Genomic DNA, 15,418 nt, shown 5'->3' with positions numbered 1-15,418 from the left:
GGCTTTTTAAAACCTCCACTGTATTATTTTATTTTTTAGGTTTCAGATTTTTCTGCATGACTGGGATGTTTTTCAGGTTTGTATAAAGATGCTCATGGTGCCAGTCTTCAGATTTAAGTATCCACATATTTGGCCATGTATAGAATTAGACATATTGATGACGAAATAGGCTACACCGCAGCTAAATTTCACCATGCAGATAGAAAATTCATGCAAAATACTCATTTCAGAATTCTTTTGGAATTCTGACACAGGGTTGGTGGGCGCAACCACAAAATGGCTGCCGCAGGAGGGAGAGGCAACCTCAATATGTCAGGGAGATGATGCATAACTAATAGTAAGTCAGCATTCCAGAAAGAAGCTCTGCTTAACGGGATACCTGTTAAAATTAACGTGCTGTTTAGAAGTTTCAGAGAGTATCCATGTCGGTCTGCAGCAGAACAGCTAGATCTGAATCCAGTAGCACCTCAAGAGACCAACAAGATGTTCAGGGTATAAACTCCTGAGAGCCAGTGTTCCCTTCATCAGATGCAGATATCCCCTTCGTCAGATATCTGACAAAGGATTCTGGACAGCTTGTACCTTTGACTCTTGAAAGCGGAGACCTTTCTGGTCTCCGGGGTGCTACTACACTCAAATCATGTTGTCCAGAAATACTTCTTTGCATATACAACCCAGCTTACCTTCGGTCATGCAGCCAAGTTCCTTGTGCTGTGGTGGCAGCTGCTGCCCAAGCAACGTTTAGTCTTTTTAATCGGCACAGCCAATCAGATCTCCAATGGCCGATTAGAAGCCCTGCTGTCTAAAAGCCCCACCCACTTTCTAAAAACATTCGACGAGCTTCACGGTGCCTGAGGGTTCCCAAGTACTTACCGCGATCCGGCGGGGAAAACACGCTCCCCGGCTGGACCATTCCTCCTTGTAACACACCATGCCATCGCCAGGAAGTGACGCTGGGCGACGCTCTGGCAATGGGGCTGAAGACTCGATGCTACCATCGAGTTTCCAGCCCCATTTCCAGAGCGTCGCCCGGCGTCATTTCCTGGTGACAGCATGGTGCGGCGCATCTGTTGTCCCCGCGGGAATGATCCTGCGAAGACGTCTGTGTCCCCCGCCGAATCACAGTAAGTACTTGGGAAGCCTGCGGTGCCTATAGCCCCACGTTGGGGACTCCTGTTCAGATTAAGACCTCCGTTAGCACAAGCCATTTTGGTATTTCAGGAATCTCCTCATATTTGGGGGATTCAGAGTAAAAGCTGAAGACTGCTCACCCACCAACTAAATTACTCTGTTCTAGAACATTCTTCCCCTCTTCCTACCTACCCGTCCTGAGCTTCGTTGTGGTTGACCCACCCTCCGTGTTGACCAAATGTCTCTCTAGGGCTGAAGAACTTTTTTATATCATGTGGTATTACCTCCTTTTCTCGCAGATTTTCTTTCAAGAACCCTGTGAGGTACAGCGCTCATTTTACAGAGAAGCGAACAGAAACAGAGAGATTGGGCCTTGCCTAGGGTTGTCCTGCGGCTCTGCAAACCTGAGATCTCCAGGTCGGATTGTGTTCCCTGCCTTGCTTCTTTCCATTCACCCCCCAAAAAAACATAAAAATCAAGACATTTTCTGAAAGAATCTTTTTCTTTATTCCCCCTGGAAATAAATTAGACTGGACTCTGAATTAAGACAGTGTGTAAAAACACCTCACCAACACCTGCTGCACCCTAGGTCCCCTGGTGGGTTACAAAGGGCGTTATGGGTAAGGTTAGGAAATATTGACAGACACCTGCATAATGAGCTTTGGCATGAAAGGAAGGCAGTGCAAAGATTCTGGGCCCAAGGAATTATGGGTGAAGTGCCGACACAAGCCAGACAGTTCCCTGTAAGCCAAAGTCAGGTTCGATCTAGGGAGAGAGAACAGAGGAATGGAGTGTGTCTCTAGAAAGACATTCATGATCCACCATCTTTACAAATCCCAAGCAAGGCCCCCACATCATCCAGCGCCCTCTGGAGGCTTCCGGCTAGATGCTCAGCATTGGTCTCCTGGCAACAATTGAAGGCGGTGACAGCAAAGTTAACATGGGCAGGCAGAGGGTTGTAGCAGGCAGCGTAGCCATCGGGTACCAGTGGTCCATAACACATCACACAGTCTGTGCGGGCAGCTACCTGAGGGGAGAAGGAGATGAGGATCAGCACTCTGTGACCACACACCTGAAAAAGTATAAGTCTACTTCCCCCTCAAGCGTGAAGTTCTACAAAAAGCCACTCAGACACTGGCATGCGATACATCACAAAAACACACACACAGAGAACATGTGACATCGTGCAATTAATAAGACATCAGAAACAACAACACTGTATATATCTTGTAAAGCAGATTTAATGAGCTAGTGAAATAGCATAACCTCGAAGATAATGCTAGGCAGACCTTCTTGGGAACAGCATTCCACAATCAGAGTGCCACCACTGAAAATGTCCTGCCCTGGCAATTCTAGTCTCATTCAAGATAATATGGTTCAAGGCCTTTCCAGAAAATCTTAAGAAGTTTGTCATATGATCCTCTCAGTTTGCTTTCTCAAGATCTGCTCTGGCCAAGCCATTTAGGAAAAACTACACCTTCTGGGCAGTTTACAGAAGACAAGAGAATATGTAGGGCTAAAGCCTATTAAGAACATAAGAAAAGCCCCGCTGGATCAGACCACTGGTCCATCTAGTTCAGTATCCTGTCTTCACACAGTGGTCAACCAGTTCCTCTGGAGAGCCAACAATGGAGCATAGAGGTAGAGGCTTTCCCCTGATATTGCCTCCTGGCTCTGGGATTCAGAGGTTTAATGCCTCTGAATGTGGAGGTTCCTCTCAGTTACCACGGCTAGTAACCATTGACAGACTTATCCTCCATGAAGCTATCTAATCCCCTTTTAAAGCTGTCTATGCTTGTGGCCATTACTGCGTCCTCTGGCAGCGAATTCCACATTTTAATCACTCCCTGTGTAAAGTAGTATTTCCTTTTGTCCACCCTGAACCTACTGCCCATCAGTTCAGTGCTAATCACCAAAAGCAATACAGTTGCTTAGTAAGTCCCATTATAGTCAATGGGAATTACCTTCAGGAAAGTGTTTTTGGGACTGCAGCCATAGTTACTTAAGTTCTTTAAGTTCTTTATGGTTAAGAGAGGACTGTAAAGCTAAAACGAAGTTCTTTATGTACTTGGTTAAGAGAGGACTGTAAAGCTAAAACTCAAGTGGAAGTAAATATGTATCCTTTCCAACAAATGGTTCTTGAAGAGGCTTACAATGCAATAGAATGTTAAAAACACAATAAATAAAGTACCATAAGCCACTAAGCCTGCTCCTGTACCATACAAACAGAAAAGTCATCTCCATGGGCCCATGAAAGTGGAATGAGAAGCCATAGAGTTTCCCACATTCCATCAACTAAGGGAAGAACTCCCCAATGGGATGGGGATAACAAGGACATCTGGCAGCTGGTACCTGTCCTGTAGAGAGTTTCCAATAAGAGGCAACAGCGTAGGAAGTGTCCATAAACAGTTCTGGTACACGGAAGCCATCAGCAATGGCCTCCAGCTTCAGCCCCAGCAAATGGCGGTCGATGCCTTGACCATCCAGAGCCTAAATAAATAAATAAGATAGATGAAACAAATGGGAATTTATACGTCCTCAGAGGCACCCCTTCAAAAATCCCCAATATCCCAGATACAGCCAGAAATAAAGGTTGACTTAGCACAGAGACTATGTATGACTGATTTGACATACCCCAAGTTTGTGAGCGCACATTGGCTTCTGTTTTAAATGAGTTTCCTCTCAATACAGGGACAGACTCCCTGTGGCTGCCCTCACCACTACACTTGTTGATGAAATGCTTTGGCTCTGTCACTAGGTGTCGCTATTGTTTTCTTTTTCCACAACCAGAAAAACCCTCTCCATATTCCACAGGTTTTGAATATGCATAATTATTTGTTACAATTCCTTCAGGCCTGAAGCCCAGAATTTTTTCTTCGTTTTCATGTGGCTAACCCTCAAACTTATCTTGTGGACATTCCTCCTCAACAACAGGATGGAATGTTCTGTGTTTCTTTGGGGGGGAAATCCCACCTCCTTGTCCCATTTTGAATTTTGTCAAGGTGCTTAAGTCAGGAGATTCCCATTTGGTTTCTGCACCAGGACACCGGCCCAGGTGACACCTTCCACCATGTCAGGTCTTTATACCCTTGGAGTGCATGCATAACAAGAGGCATTTACCTGCTCTGTGAGGGTGCTGTGGACCTTGACTGCTTCTTGCAGCAAAGATAGTTTCTCGGAGGCCTGGCACGGAAAGAAGTAGGAAACATATCACAGCGGTATTTATTTACCTGCAAAACACCTCTTAGCTTCCCAGATCTTACAAATGACTATAATCAAAAGAACAATTAAAAACCACAACAGACCCACTAACACCAGCGGAACAATTCAGGAACCCACCCTAAAACCGAACACAGGTTGCATCCACTCATTATTGGGATATCACACTACAGCAACTATTTACCACTGGATTATCTAGTCCATACCAGGAAAATTCACTTGCAAATGATTGCTACAGTCCCAGAATAGTGTAATCTGGCTTGTGGATGCAACCTAAGGGAGGAAAGCCAAAATGGTGAAGTGGATCAAGCGATGGGACTGAGGTCTGGGAGACCCCAGGTTTCAATACCCACTTTCTGCCATGGATATTCACTAAATGATTTTGGGCCACTTACTGACTCTTAGCCTAATGTACCTCATAGGACTATTGTGAGGATAAAAAGAGAGGAAGAGGAAGAAGGATGAGGAGGACAAGACTGGATTTATACCCCGCCTTTCACTACCCGAAGGAGTCTCAGAGCAGTTTACAATCCCCTCCCCTTCCCATCCCCACAACAGACACCCTGTGAGGTAGGTGGGGCTGAGACAGCTCTCTCGAGAACTGCCTTTGAGAGAACAGCTCTGAAAGAACTTGTGACTGACCCAGGGTCACACCAGCAGCTGCATGTGGAGGAGTGGGGAATCAAACCCGGTTCTCCCAGATTAGAGTCCGTGTTCCTAACCACTACACCAAACTGGCAAACCATGTTCTAAGCTGCTTTGGGTCCCCGTGTGGAAGAAAACAGGATATAAATGTTCAAAAATAAATGTGTTGGGGGGATGGATGGGGGGGGGGACACAGCCCTCGGGCAACTATAGAAAATGCTTGAGGGGGAAAAGCTTTGCCTGACACTGAGCGCTCAAGGTGGCCTGGCACTAGACAAATTGATGGGGGGAGGAAATTCCCCTCACAACAGAGAAGGACCCATATGAGAAGGCCTACAAGGCCCTGAGGACCAAGCCACACCAGAACGAAAATTCTGACAAGAAGAGAATTTATTTATTTATTCATTTGATTTATACTCCGCCCTCCCTGCCAGAGACTCGACAGTTCTAACATCCAAATGGATGCTGCAGGTCCATTTTAGAAGGAAAGTGGGTGGGAAGAAAGAGTCACAGAAAACTGGAATTCCAGAGTTGCCCCAAGGCATGATGATTTCTGGGCTAACATCCTATTAATGTTCATCATTACCACAGCTCCCCCTTGGGGCTGTACTTTGGTATCTAATTTGGACAGGAGCGCAAGGGATCATGGGGGGGTGGTGGAAGCGGAGTACCTGACGGTTCTCATCAGCCATGGCCTGGACGAAGGCCAGGGCAGTGGAGGTAGTGGAGCGGATGGTCTCCGTCCGGCCACGGTGGAAGCGACGGAGTGAGGCTGACTCAGCAGTGGCACACAGTTCCCCATGTGCTCTGAGGAAGACAGGAAGGCACGGCAGACAAGGATTAACACCCCCATCACACACATGTGCACGCACCCCTCCCCCATGAGGTCTAGTACAGTGTTTCTCAGCCTTCCATATCTTACGTCCCATCAATCACTCTGCCAAAGAGTGTGGGTCCCACCATGAAAGAAACTGGAAGCCCACTTTCCCCATAGAAGACGTTTATGAGCTTACAGGCATTCTGTTATTACATTTATCATTTATGGTAAGTTTTAAAGGACCTGGAGAATTGGAAAAGCACCATGGATAATCCTCAGCTGGTAGGGTGGGGGAAGGAAGCGGCACATCAAAGACACATGCTAGTGGGCAGGGGGAACAGGGAATAAGGAGAAACAGAGCATCCAAGGTTACCGTCTAGGATGGCAAAAGGCCACAGATACATAATCTGTAGCAATTCAGGTCAGCTGGAGACAGCATGTCACATTTGTATGTGGACATGGGAACTGAGTGAGAGTGAATTCTTAGCCACTGTTATGAAAACTCTGCATCTCCAAAGACTACTTTTGGGTTCCACTAATGTTACATATACTACCAAGTGGTCTAGAACAGGGGTCACCAACCTTTCTGGGTTAAAGAACATAAGAACATAAGAGACGGGGTGGTGGGCTCAGCCACAAAATGGATGCCTCTGGAGGCAGAGCCAACCACCAAATGTCAGGGAGAGAGGGTCTGCATAAATTTAACAGAAACTCTTCAGCACTTCAGGGAGAAGCTTTGTTTAATGGGAGGCCTTTTAAATGAACACATTGTTTAAAAATCTTCTCTCAAAAACACACACTGTACCACAATTACCACAGTGAAGATCCCTGCCTCGTGGTGGCAGCTGTTGCTGAAGCAACTTTTTAAAAACCCGCCCAGCCAATCAGGCCTCCAGTGACTAATCAAAAGACCTGCTAGGGAAAAGCCCCACCTGGACCCATCTACTTTCTAAAGACACTTGGCCGGTGTCATGAGAGGTGTCAGGAGGCACCACGTTGGGGACCCCTCATCTAGCACATATTTGAAATCATAACTTCCTTTTCAGCCTTAATTATAGTACACACCTAAGTGTAATTCCACACCTCTATGACCACGGGTTAACACGGGGTAACAGCGTTCTGTGCGCCTTGGTGTTTTCCACTGGTGGAATGGCACTTTCATGCTTTCGTCCCACTGATCTCCATGAAATGCTGATTCTGGGGGATGGGGTGGGTTTGCAGCAGGGAGGGGGGGGATTGGTACAAACAGCCAAGTTAGTTTGGATCCAACCCATTCACTTCAATGAACTCAGGAGGGCACGGCTCCTATATAGAACCACACTGTCAATTGGGAACATCTGGCTTTCTCTCCCCCCCCCCTTTCAAAGAACCTGGGTCTCATGCTCCACATTCATCCCCCCAAAGCCAACCTTGTGCATTCCGGCCTAGGCGGTCGTCTCACCTGTAATAGGCCAGCTGGAGTGCCACCTGCAGGACAGAGTCTGGGCTCAACCCAAAGCGCTTGAGAAATTCCTTGCCAAACCCATGGTAAGTGAAACAGGTGATGTCCAGGTCCGTGATGAGGCTAGGAAAAAAAAGAGGGTGGGGAAAAACCAGATGGATAGCTTCGGCCAATGTCCCTCATTCACCATTTAGAACCCCTGCCCTCCCACTCGATTAAAATATGGAATTCACTGCCGGAGGATGTAGTGATGGCCACAGGAATAAACAGTTTTAAAAGGGGATTAGATTCATGGACGATAGGTCTATCAGTGACCAGTGTTCCCTCTAAGCTGAGCTAGTGTGACCTAGCTCACAGTTTCTTAGCCTCCGGCTCACACATTTTTGTCTTAGCTCAGGAAGGGTGGCTCCAGAGCAAACTAATCTATGCAGTAGCCAAATCGCTTGCTCACAACTTTAATACCAGCAGCTCCCAAAGTGATATTTTTGCTCACAAGACTCCACGGCTTAATGGGAGCATTGCCAGTAACTACTAGCCATGGTGACTGAAAGGAACCTCCACATTTAGAGGCACTAAGCCCCTGAATCCCAAAGCCAGGAGGCAACATCAGGGGAAGGCCTCAGACTCTATGCCCTGTTGTTGGCTGTCCAGAGGAACTGGTTGTCCACTGTGTGAGACAGGATGCCGGACTAGATGACAGCCAGTTTGGTATAGTGGTTAGGAGCGCGGACTCTAATCTGGGAGAACCAAGTTTGATTCCCCACTCCTCCACTCCACATGCAGCTGCTGGTGTGACCTTGGGTCAGACAGAAGTTCTTTCAGAGCTATTCTCTCAAGGGCAGTTCTTGGGAGAGCTCTGTCAGTCCCACCTACTTCACAGGGTGTTTGTTGTGGGGAAGAGAAGGGAAAGGAGATTGTAAGCCTCTCTGAGACTCCCTTGGGTAGTGAAGGGCGGGGTATAAATCTGATCTCTTCTTCTTCACCAGTGGACCACCATGAATAATTAATGAAGGGGGCGTGGCAGAAGTGATGTTCCCCATGCATACTAATGAAGTTGCATAACCAGATATAAATCCAACCATCACCACCACCTCCTCCTCCTCTTCATTAGTCTGATCTAGCAGGACTCTTCTTATGTTCTTAGTGCTCTAAACCAACCATACTCTTTACACTTCTCACCCTCTTTCAGTTAAGGCTCAAAGAATGACGTTTATGTATCTAAGAAAACATGTGTACGCCATACTTGCATACTTGGCAACTATGTCTTGAGAGAATTTCTGGGGAGATCTGGGAGTGGTGCATTGGGAGGGTGGGCCCTGCGGAAAGGAGGGAGTTCATCAGGGGCGTGATGCCACAGAGTCTGCCCTCTGCCCCAGGGGAACTGGCGTGCGCAGTCTGCAGCTCACGTGTAATTCCAGGAGACCGCCGGGCCTCACCTGGAGGTTGGTGCTACTTGCTGTGCAATGCTCTTGAAGGCAGAACAAATCTAGAGTCCAGTGGCACCTTTAAGACCAACGAAGTTTTATTTTTATTAAAATTCCACGGGGCCTGTAAGACGGAGCTCTTCCGCCAAGTGTTCAAGCTGCCACACTAAATGATTTACCATCAGAAGAAGAGGAAGAGGAAGAGGAAGAGGAGGAGGAGGAGATAGGATTTATACCCCGCCCTTCACTCTGAGTCTCAGAGCGGCTTACAAACTCCTTTCCCTTCCCCCCCCCACAACAGACACCCTGTGAGGTGGGTGGGGCTGAGAGAACTCTGACACAAACTGCTCTTTTTCGAGGACATCTGTGCCAGAGCTTGTGACTGACCCAAGGTCACATCAGCAGGTGCGAGTGGAGGAGCGGGGAATCAAACCTGGTCCCCCCAGATTAGAGTCCGCACACTTAACCACTACACCAAACTGACTACACCCTACCATCCACTCTTGGCCGCCGGCCTAACATCTATGCCCATATGAAAGAACTCAAGCCCTAAAGAGCCTGACACCAGCTGCTGTTTTCCCTCTGGGGGATGTTTTAAGACAGTTGCGCTATCTTATGTGAGTTGTATTCTAAATGGGTTGTTTGATTTTAAACTGTTAAGTTATTATATTGTAATAGTATAAATAATAGTAGAAATAACTGGATAGTAGTAATAGTAATAGTAGAAATAACTGGAATAGATCTGAAGTTAGAACCGGAAGTGTATTTATTAAATATGTTACCAGATGGGATTAATTATAACAAGCAGCGGCAAAATGAGCCTTGAAAGCCTGGAAGTCAGATAGTAAGGGAGAATTCCCCACCAGCAAGGGCGTGGCCCATTTGGCAGCTTGCCCTTTAAGGAGGCTTAAAATGAAACAAACTTTAGCCTTCTCAGAAACAAAGTCCCGAGCCCTGAGCTCAATATACAGATTACATTGGGCAAGGAATGCCTGGAACTCATCAACATTCCCACCGAAACGATCAGGAGGATTTATTGGGCAACGTGGGGGAGGTGTACCAGCATTTGCTACAGCAACAGCATTTGTAGCAGCCTGTTGTTGCAAAGCAATCACAGCTTGAGTTAAGTGCTGTACCTGTGCTAGCATTTCCTCCATGGGGTCCACACCTCCGGTTGCTCCGTCTTCCATGGTGGGGATGTGTGAGCGTTGTGGGTGCTGGCAATCTGTCACGGCAGGACCAGGGGGCGTGACACAAGCAAGCAAAAGTCCAGGAACAGTCCGAGGTCAAGCCGGGCAAATCAGGTAGCAAGGTTCAAGCAGGTTTAAATCACAGTCCAAAAGCAGGGTCAGACATACCAAAGTTTCAAGTCCATAAATCACAACAATACCAGAGGAGTCAGAGATGAACGCAGGGTCAACAAAGCCAAAGGTCAAAAGCCGAGGATCAAGCCGAGAAGAATTCCACAAGGTCTGGAGCAGAGATGCAAGGATTCAGGTCCTGAACAAACGACGTTGCCAGCACAAATGACTGCTGGCAACAGACTTGCATATATACAGTGCTAGCTAATCAACTCATTAGCTAGCCAGGAGTGAGGACAGGATCCTGTCAGTAATCAGGGCTAAGAGATCTTCTGGCACGCATGCGTGCATTCTGCCTTCGCTCTCTCAGCTGTTGTCTTCTTACATTCCTGAGCCTGGTTACAGGTGGAGGCGAGTCTGATGATGAATTACTGGGCTGCAGCAGAGACTGATCCCTTGCAGGTGTTCCCTGGGAGGCTCTATCCTCCTCACCACTTAGATAGCTTTCAGCTACAGGATCCAGTCTTTGCCTTTCTGCTGCAGTACTGTCCTCAGGAGCCTGTTCAGGGTCCTCAGGAGCCTGTTCAGGGGCATCAGCAAAGGCAGGCATGACATCAGCAGGGGCAGGCATGACAGTTCTACTGCTTCAGACCAACACGGCTGGCCAACCTGGCTCTTGAAGGCAGTTTCTATACATTAAGATAATCCAAAACTAAGTCATAAGCAACTTCCACCACACACAAATCAATAACACTGATTTTTTAAAAAGCAGCTCAGGACAGTGAAAGTGTGCTGCCTGACCACATGGCTGGGCATTGTGCTACTGTCAACAGCGTCATCATTAACTGCAAACAGATTGCCTTACCCACACAGGAAAAGCCCTTTGCAGATGACAGCTATCAAGCAAGCAAGGACAGCACAACGTCCAAAAACGTGCGGATGGCCACAGCACGGATCAAAAAGCAAGTGAAAAATTAGGAAAAAGCCCTTTGCAGATGATGGCTATCAAGCAAGCAAGGAGAGCACAACGTCGAAAAACATGCGGATGGCCACATCACGGATCAAAAAGCAAGTGAAAAATTAGGACGAGGGGGGAAAGGCAGAGCGAGGGAGGCAGAAGGCAAAATATGTATCATGGCCCAGTTAAAAAAGAGCTAGACTCCAGCAGCACCTTAAAGATGGACAAAATTTGTGGCAGGATATGAGCTTTCATGAGTCGCTGCTCGCTTCTTCAGATAACTCATCTCCTGCTACAGACAGACAAACACAGGTATCCATCTTGACCTACCAGTTAAAAAGAGAGGGGTGCATGAAAAAAAACCCATATCAGTAAGCTCTTCTTGCCTGACAGCATCACTTTTAGGTTTTGTTAAGGTTGGGTGGCCCCCATCCCACATCCCTCCCAAAGGGTACGACGGCCCTAGAGGCAAGTGGGTGCATGAAAAAAACCATATCGGTAAGCTCTTCTTGCCTGACAGCATTGCTTTTAGGTTTTGTTGAGGTTGGGTGGCCCCCATCCCACATTCCCCCCCAAAGGGTACGACGGCCCTAGAGGCAAGTCTATTCTCACTTTTTCTTCTTCCCCCGCTTACTTTTCAGTCTCAAATGCTTTTCATCCACCCTGGTTGGCAACTTAGAATGTATTTAATAGCAGCACACCTTTATTAACATTATGAACAGAATGGGGAAGTTAATATTAAGGGTGTGCACACAAAAAAAATTCGGTATTTTTCGGGTTCGGGTAAACCAAGCCCGAAAAATATCAATATATACCGATATTTTCGAATCCCAATATCGATAAGATATTGGGGTTCGGGAAAATTCGGTACTGCCGAATATATTCGGCCATTATACCCTATGGGGAAAGTCCCCACATAGAATATGAAGGCACTGGAGCCTTTCCTTCCCCAGTGCCCTACCTCTAGTCAGTTTCACTCCCCCCCATCAGCTGGGGAGTGAAATTGAGCAGAGGAAGCAGCAGGGCAGCTGAAGAAGGGAAGACTCAGGAGGGAGCCATGTTTAAATGCCCCGCTCCCTTCCTAGCCTGCCTTTCCTCTGAGACTGGGCTTCCCCTGGCGCCCCGCTGTATTTTTCAGGTATTTTTTCAATTTGGCAAAGCCGAATGCACACCCCTCGTAAGCTGGGATGGAGAGAAGATGAGCTATTAACTGCAGTTCTACACCTTGGCAGTTTTGCAAGCCTCTCCCTAATTACCATAAGAATATGGATCCATATTTCTTTTTCTACCATATATTTATATTGTATTTCCTATTAAGGGCTTCTGATCTCCTGACTGGGCTCTCCCGAGACCAAGATGACTCAGCCCCGATTAATCAAAGAGTTCTAGGGATGCTGAGGGCAGAATTCCTGTCAGGCACACTGGGCGGACTGTCTGCGCAATAAGAGCGTACTTCAGCCGGGGAGGTCTGTTTGCCTTGCAGGATTCATCCTTGCTGTGAGACAGCCATTGATGTGAAGGCAGTAAAGATTACCACGAACTTTCCTTAGGTCATGCACCGATCAAAGGTCTGCATGTGAGAAGAAAGTACACCCCCCCCCAAATGACAGTCTGACAGCTATTTTAGAAGTTCTGAGGATTCATTTTTCCCCCCCTTTATCCTTGAGTTAATACGCAGAGAGGCTCGTCAGCAGAAAGCACTGTTTGGGTTTCTCGTTCAAGCAAGATGAATTCCTCACAGGAAATATGAAATAAGTGTCTGAACTGAGGTAAAACCTTACTTCATGGCAACCCACCTGAATCTATCTTCACGGCACCTGAACACTTACAGAGAATGCACTGATAATATGTGCCCAGCAGGCTTGTGCATGTAATTTGAATATGCACAATAAAAGCAGATGTGCCCTTGGAAACAGAATACAAATTTGTGCCAAGGAAACAGGGGGGGAAAAGCATATCTTGGTTGGCTGGCAAAAGTGACGGTTCCTTCATTTTTCCCCAGCAGCCTTCATTCAGGGAACCCTCCCAGTCAAGATGCTACAGTGGCCTTTATTTCACACACAAACTGCAGTTTCTTATCTGGTGGCATTCACATGAAAGCAGGCACTGCGTCCTGCACTCCTGTTTATTTCCATCTGGACTGGATTGTTCTTATATAAGACTGCCCCTGAAGACTATTCCGGAATCTCAGTTACAGCCGAAATACAAATCAGGGATCCTCTTTCAACACTGGCAAGACGTATTCCCTTGCACGCATTTCTGGGCACATTTCGGTGAGTCCGCTATTATCATTAAAGCCCTAAATGGTTTGCAACCAGGACACCTGAAGGACTACCCATTCCCATATATATTTATGCGTGAGAGAGAGAGAAACGTCGTCAAGTTGCCTCCAACTTATAGTAGCCCCATGAACTAACATTCTCCACAACATCCTATCATTAACAGCCTTGCTCAAGTCTTGCAGACAGAAGGCCATGAGTCAATCCATCTTATGTTGTCTTCCTTTTTCCCTAACTTCTCCTTGCATTATTGTCTTATCCCATGAACTTCTTGTGAGGAACGCACAGGAACGGAGTTCCGGCTGGCTCCTGAGTTGGCCACGCCCAGCAGGAACTCATTAGCATAATAGGCCACACCCAACAGCAGAAACTCATTAGGATTGGCTTCATTAGGGGTGTGTGGCCTAACATGCAAAGGAGTTCCTGCTACAAAAAAAGCCCTGGGTTTTGACAACAAACAAGGTAAACAGAATAACAAGCAAAAGGTGGGTGTGGCTGGATAACCACACTTCTGGTAACATGGGGGTGCGTCCTAATGTGCTGTGCTGGCAGGGGTGTGGCCTAATATGCTAATGAGTTTCTGCTGTTGGGTGTGGCCTATTATGCTAATGAGTTCCTGCTGGGCTTTTTCTACAAAAAGAGCCCTGTTTTCCAGTGACGTCTTCTCATAACGTGGCCAAAATATGATAGCCTCACTTTAGTCATTGAGTGTCTACAGAGAGTTCAGGCTTCATTTGGTCTTATTTGTCTTTTTTGGCGGTCCACAGTATCCATAGAACGCTCCTCCAACGCCCACATATTGCTCTCCTCCCATATATGGCTGCCTGTTATGCAAGTTCTTCCAGAAGGGCCCTCTTCTGTGTGGCCTCGACTTCAGAAATAAGGTAGGTGGCTACTGGAGAACACTCTGTGACATTACCTCTCCTCTCCCTACAGAAATCTGCCTGATCTGTTAATCGACAGGTGAAAGTATTCCATCACCACCCAGTCCTTTTTTTGACTGAATTCCCCACCACGAGCCAGAGTTCGGTCCTTTCGACGTTATTTTTATGCCGTTTTAAAAGCAAAGGTTCTTAAAACTGATGATGTTGTAAGTGTGTTTTCAAATAGTTTTTAAAGACTGGAAGCCACCTTGGGAATAATGCAGGCTAAAAGCCACAGGGGGCACGTGATTTAAATAAATCCCTTAATCTTGTCTGTTCCCTAAAAGGCAGTACACAGGGAATTCTTTGCTCTCCTCAGGCTGGCTATGGGCCCCCAAAATGTTTTGAAGCTTTCTGTAGATGGGAAACGCTGCTAATTCTTTCCTGCTTTGGGAGAGGAAAACAAGCACTAGATGTTCTAAGGTGCACCGGGGACCTTTATACTATTTATTTATTATTGCCTTTATTTCTAGTCTGCCGTTCTTGCTAAGACAGACCATGAACAATGCAATCGAACCAGGGTTACAAAATCAGAGTACAACATGAACAACAAGGTGCTTTTCAAGGTGCTAGCTATCAGCTACCCTGACCTAGACAGCCCAGGCTAGCCCAAACTTGTCAGATCTCAAAAGCTAATCAGGGTCGGCCCTGGTCAGTGTTTGGATGGGATTCCATCAAGGAATATCAGGGTCCTGATGCAAAGGCAGGCAATGGCAAAACCACCTCTGAATAGCTCTTGCCTTGAAAACCCCACAAAGGGTCAGCATAAATTCAGCTATGACTTGAACGAATAGCTACAAAGACTTTTAAAGGCATTGGAGCCGTGTATTTGCAGGACCACCTCTCCTGCTACGTTCCACTGCAACGGCTCCACTCATCGTCAGAGCAAACTATTTGGAAGGCAACATCCTGCAAACAGGTAAAACCAGCAACTGCCCATTCCACACCCATTCGCTGTGGAACAGTCTGCCTGAGACTATTAAGAAGACCCCCCCATGCTTCTCTCATTTTACAAAATATGCCAAACTATTCTGTTCATGGGGGCTTTCTTACGGAAAGAGCAAAGGTGCCACGGAGGCAACAATCCTTGGCAACAATCTCTGGCTTTAACTCCCAGCATCATACCGCCATAGACTGCCAGGTGGCCTTGGCTGGAGGTGGCTGCTGCTGCCACCCAGGTGACTCCAGCTGGGCTGTTTGGCCTGGGTCCCACAGGTGGGGGGGAGGTTTAAATCAACATCTTCCCAGTCCCTTTCCATGGTGGCTCAGGGGCGGGGGGG

General features: G+C 47.1%; 1 protein-coding gene across 1 annotated transcript in view; it reads right to left on the bottom strand.

Moving 5' to 3' along the window:
• Positions 1–1,765: 1,765 nt before the first annotated feature.
• The window catches only part of LOC107118457 (carnitine O-acetyltransferase-like), a 47,087-nt gene continuing 33,434 nt past the window's right edge, over positions 1,766–15,418 (bottom strand). The window contains 5 exon segments of the mRNA XM_015420803.1: positions 1,766–2,158; positions 3,484–3,621; positions 4,252–4,314; positions 5,667–5,802; positions 7,254–7,376. Coding sequence (XP_015276289.1) covers positions 1,943–2,158; positions 3,484–3,621; positions 4,252–4,314; positions 5,667–5,802; positions 7,254–7,376 — 676 coding nt within the window. The 3' untranslated portion in view covers positions 1,766–1,942.

Source organism: Gekko japonicus, unplaced genomic scaffold (genome assembly GCF_001447785.1).
Source record: "Gekko japonicus isolate JY-2015 unplaced genomic scaffold, Gekko_japonicus_V1.1 scaffold1882, whole genome shotgun sequence".
NCBI classification, from domain to species: domain Eukaryota; kingdom Metazoa; phylum Chordata; class Lepidosauria; order Squamata; family Gekkonidae; genus Gekko; species Gekko japonicus.
This window is presented reverse-complemented; position numbering and strand designations above follow the sequence as displayed.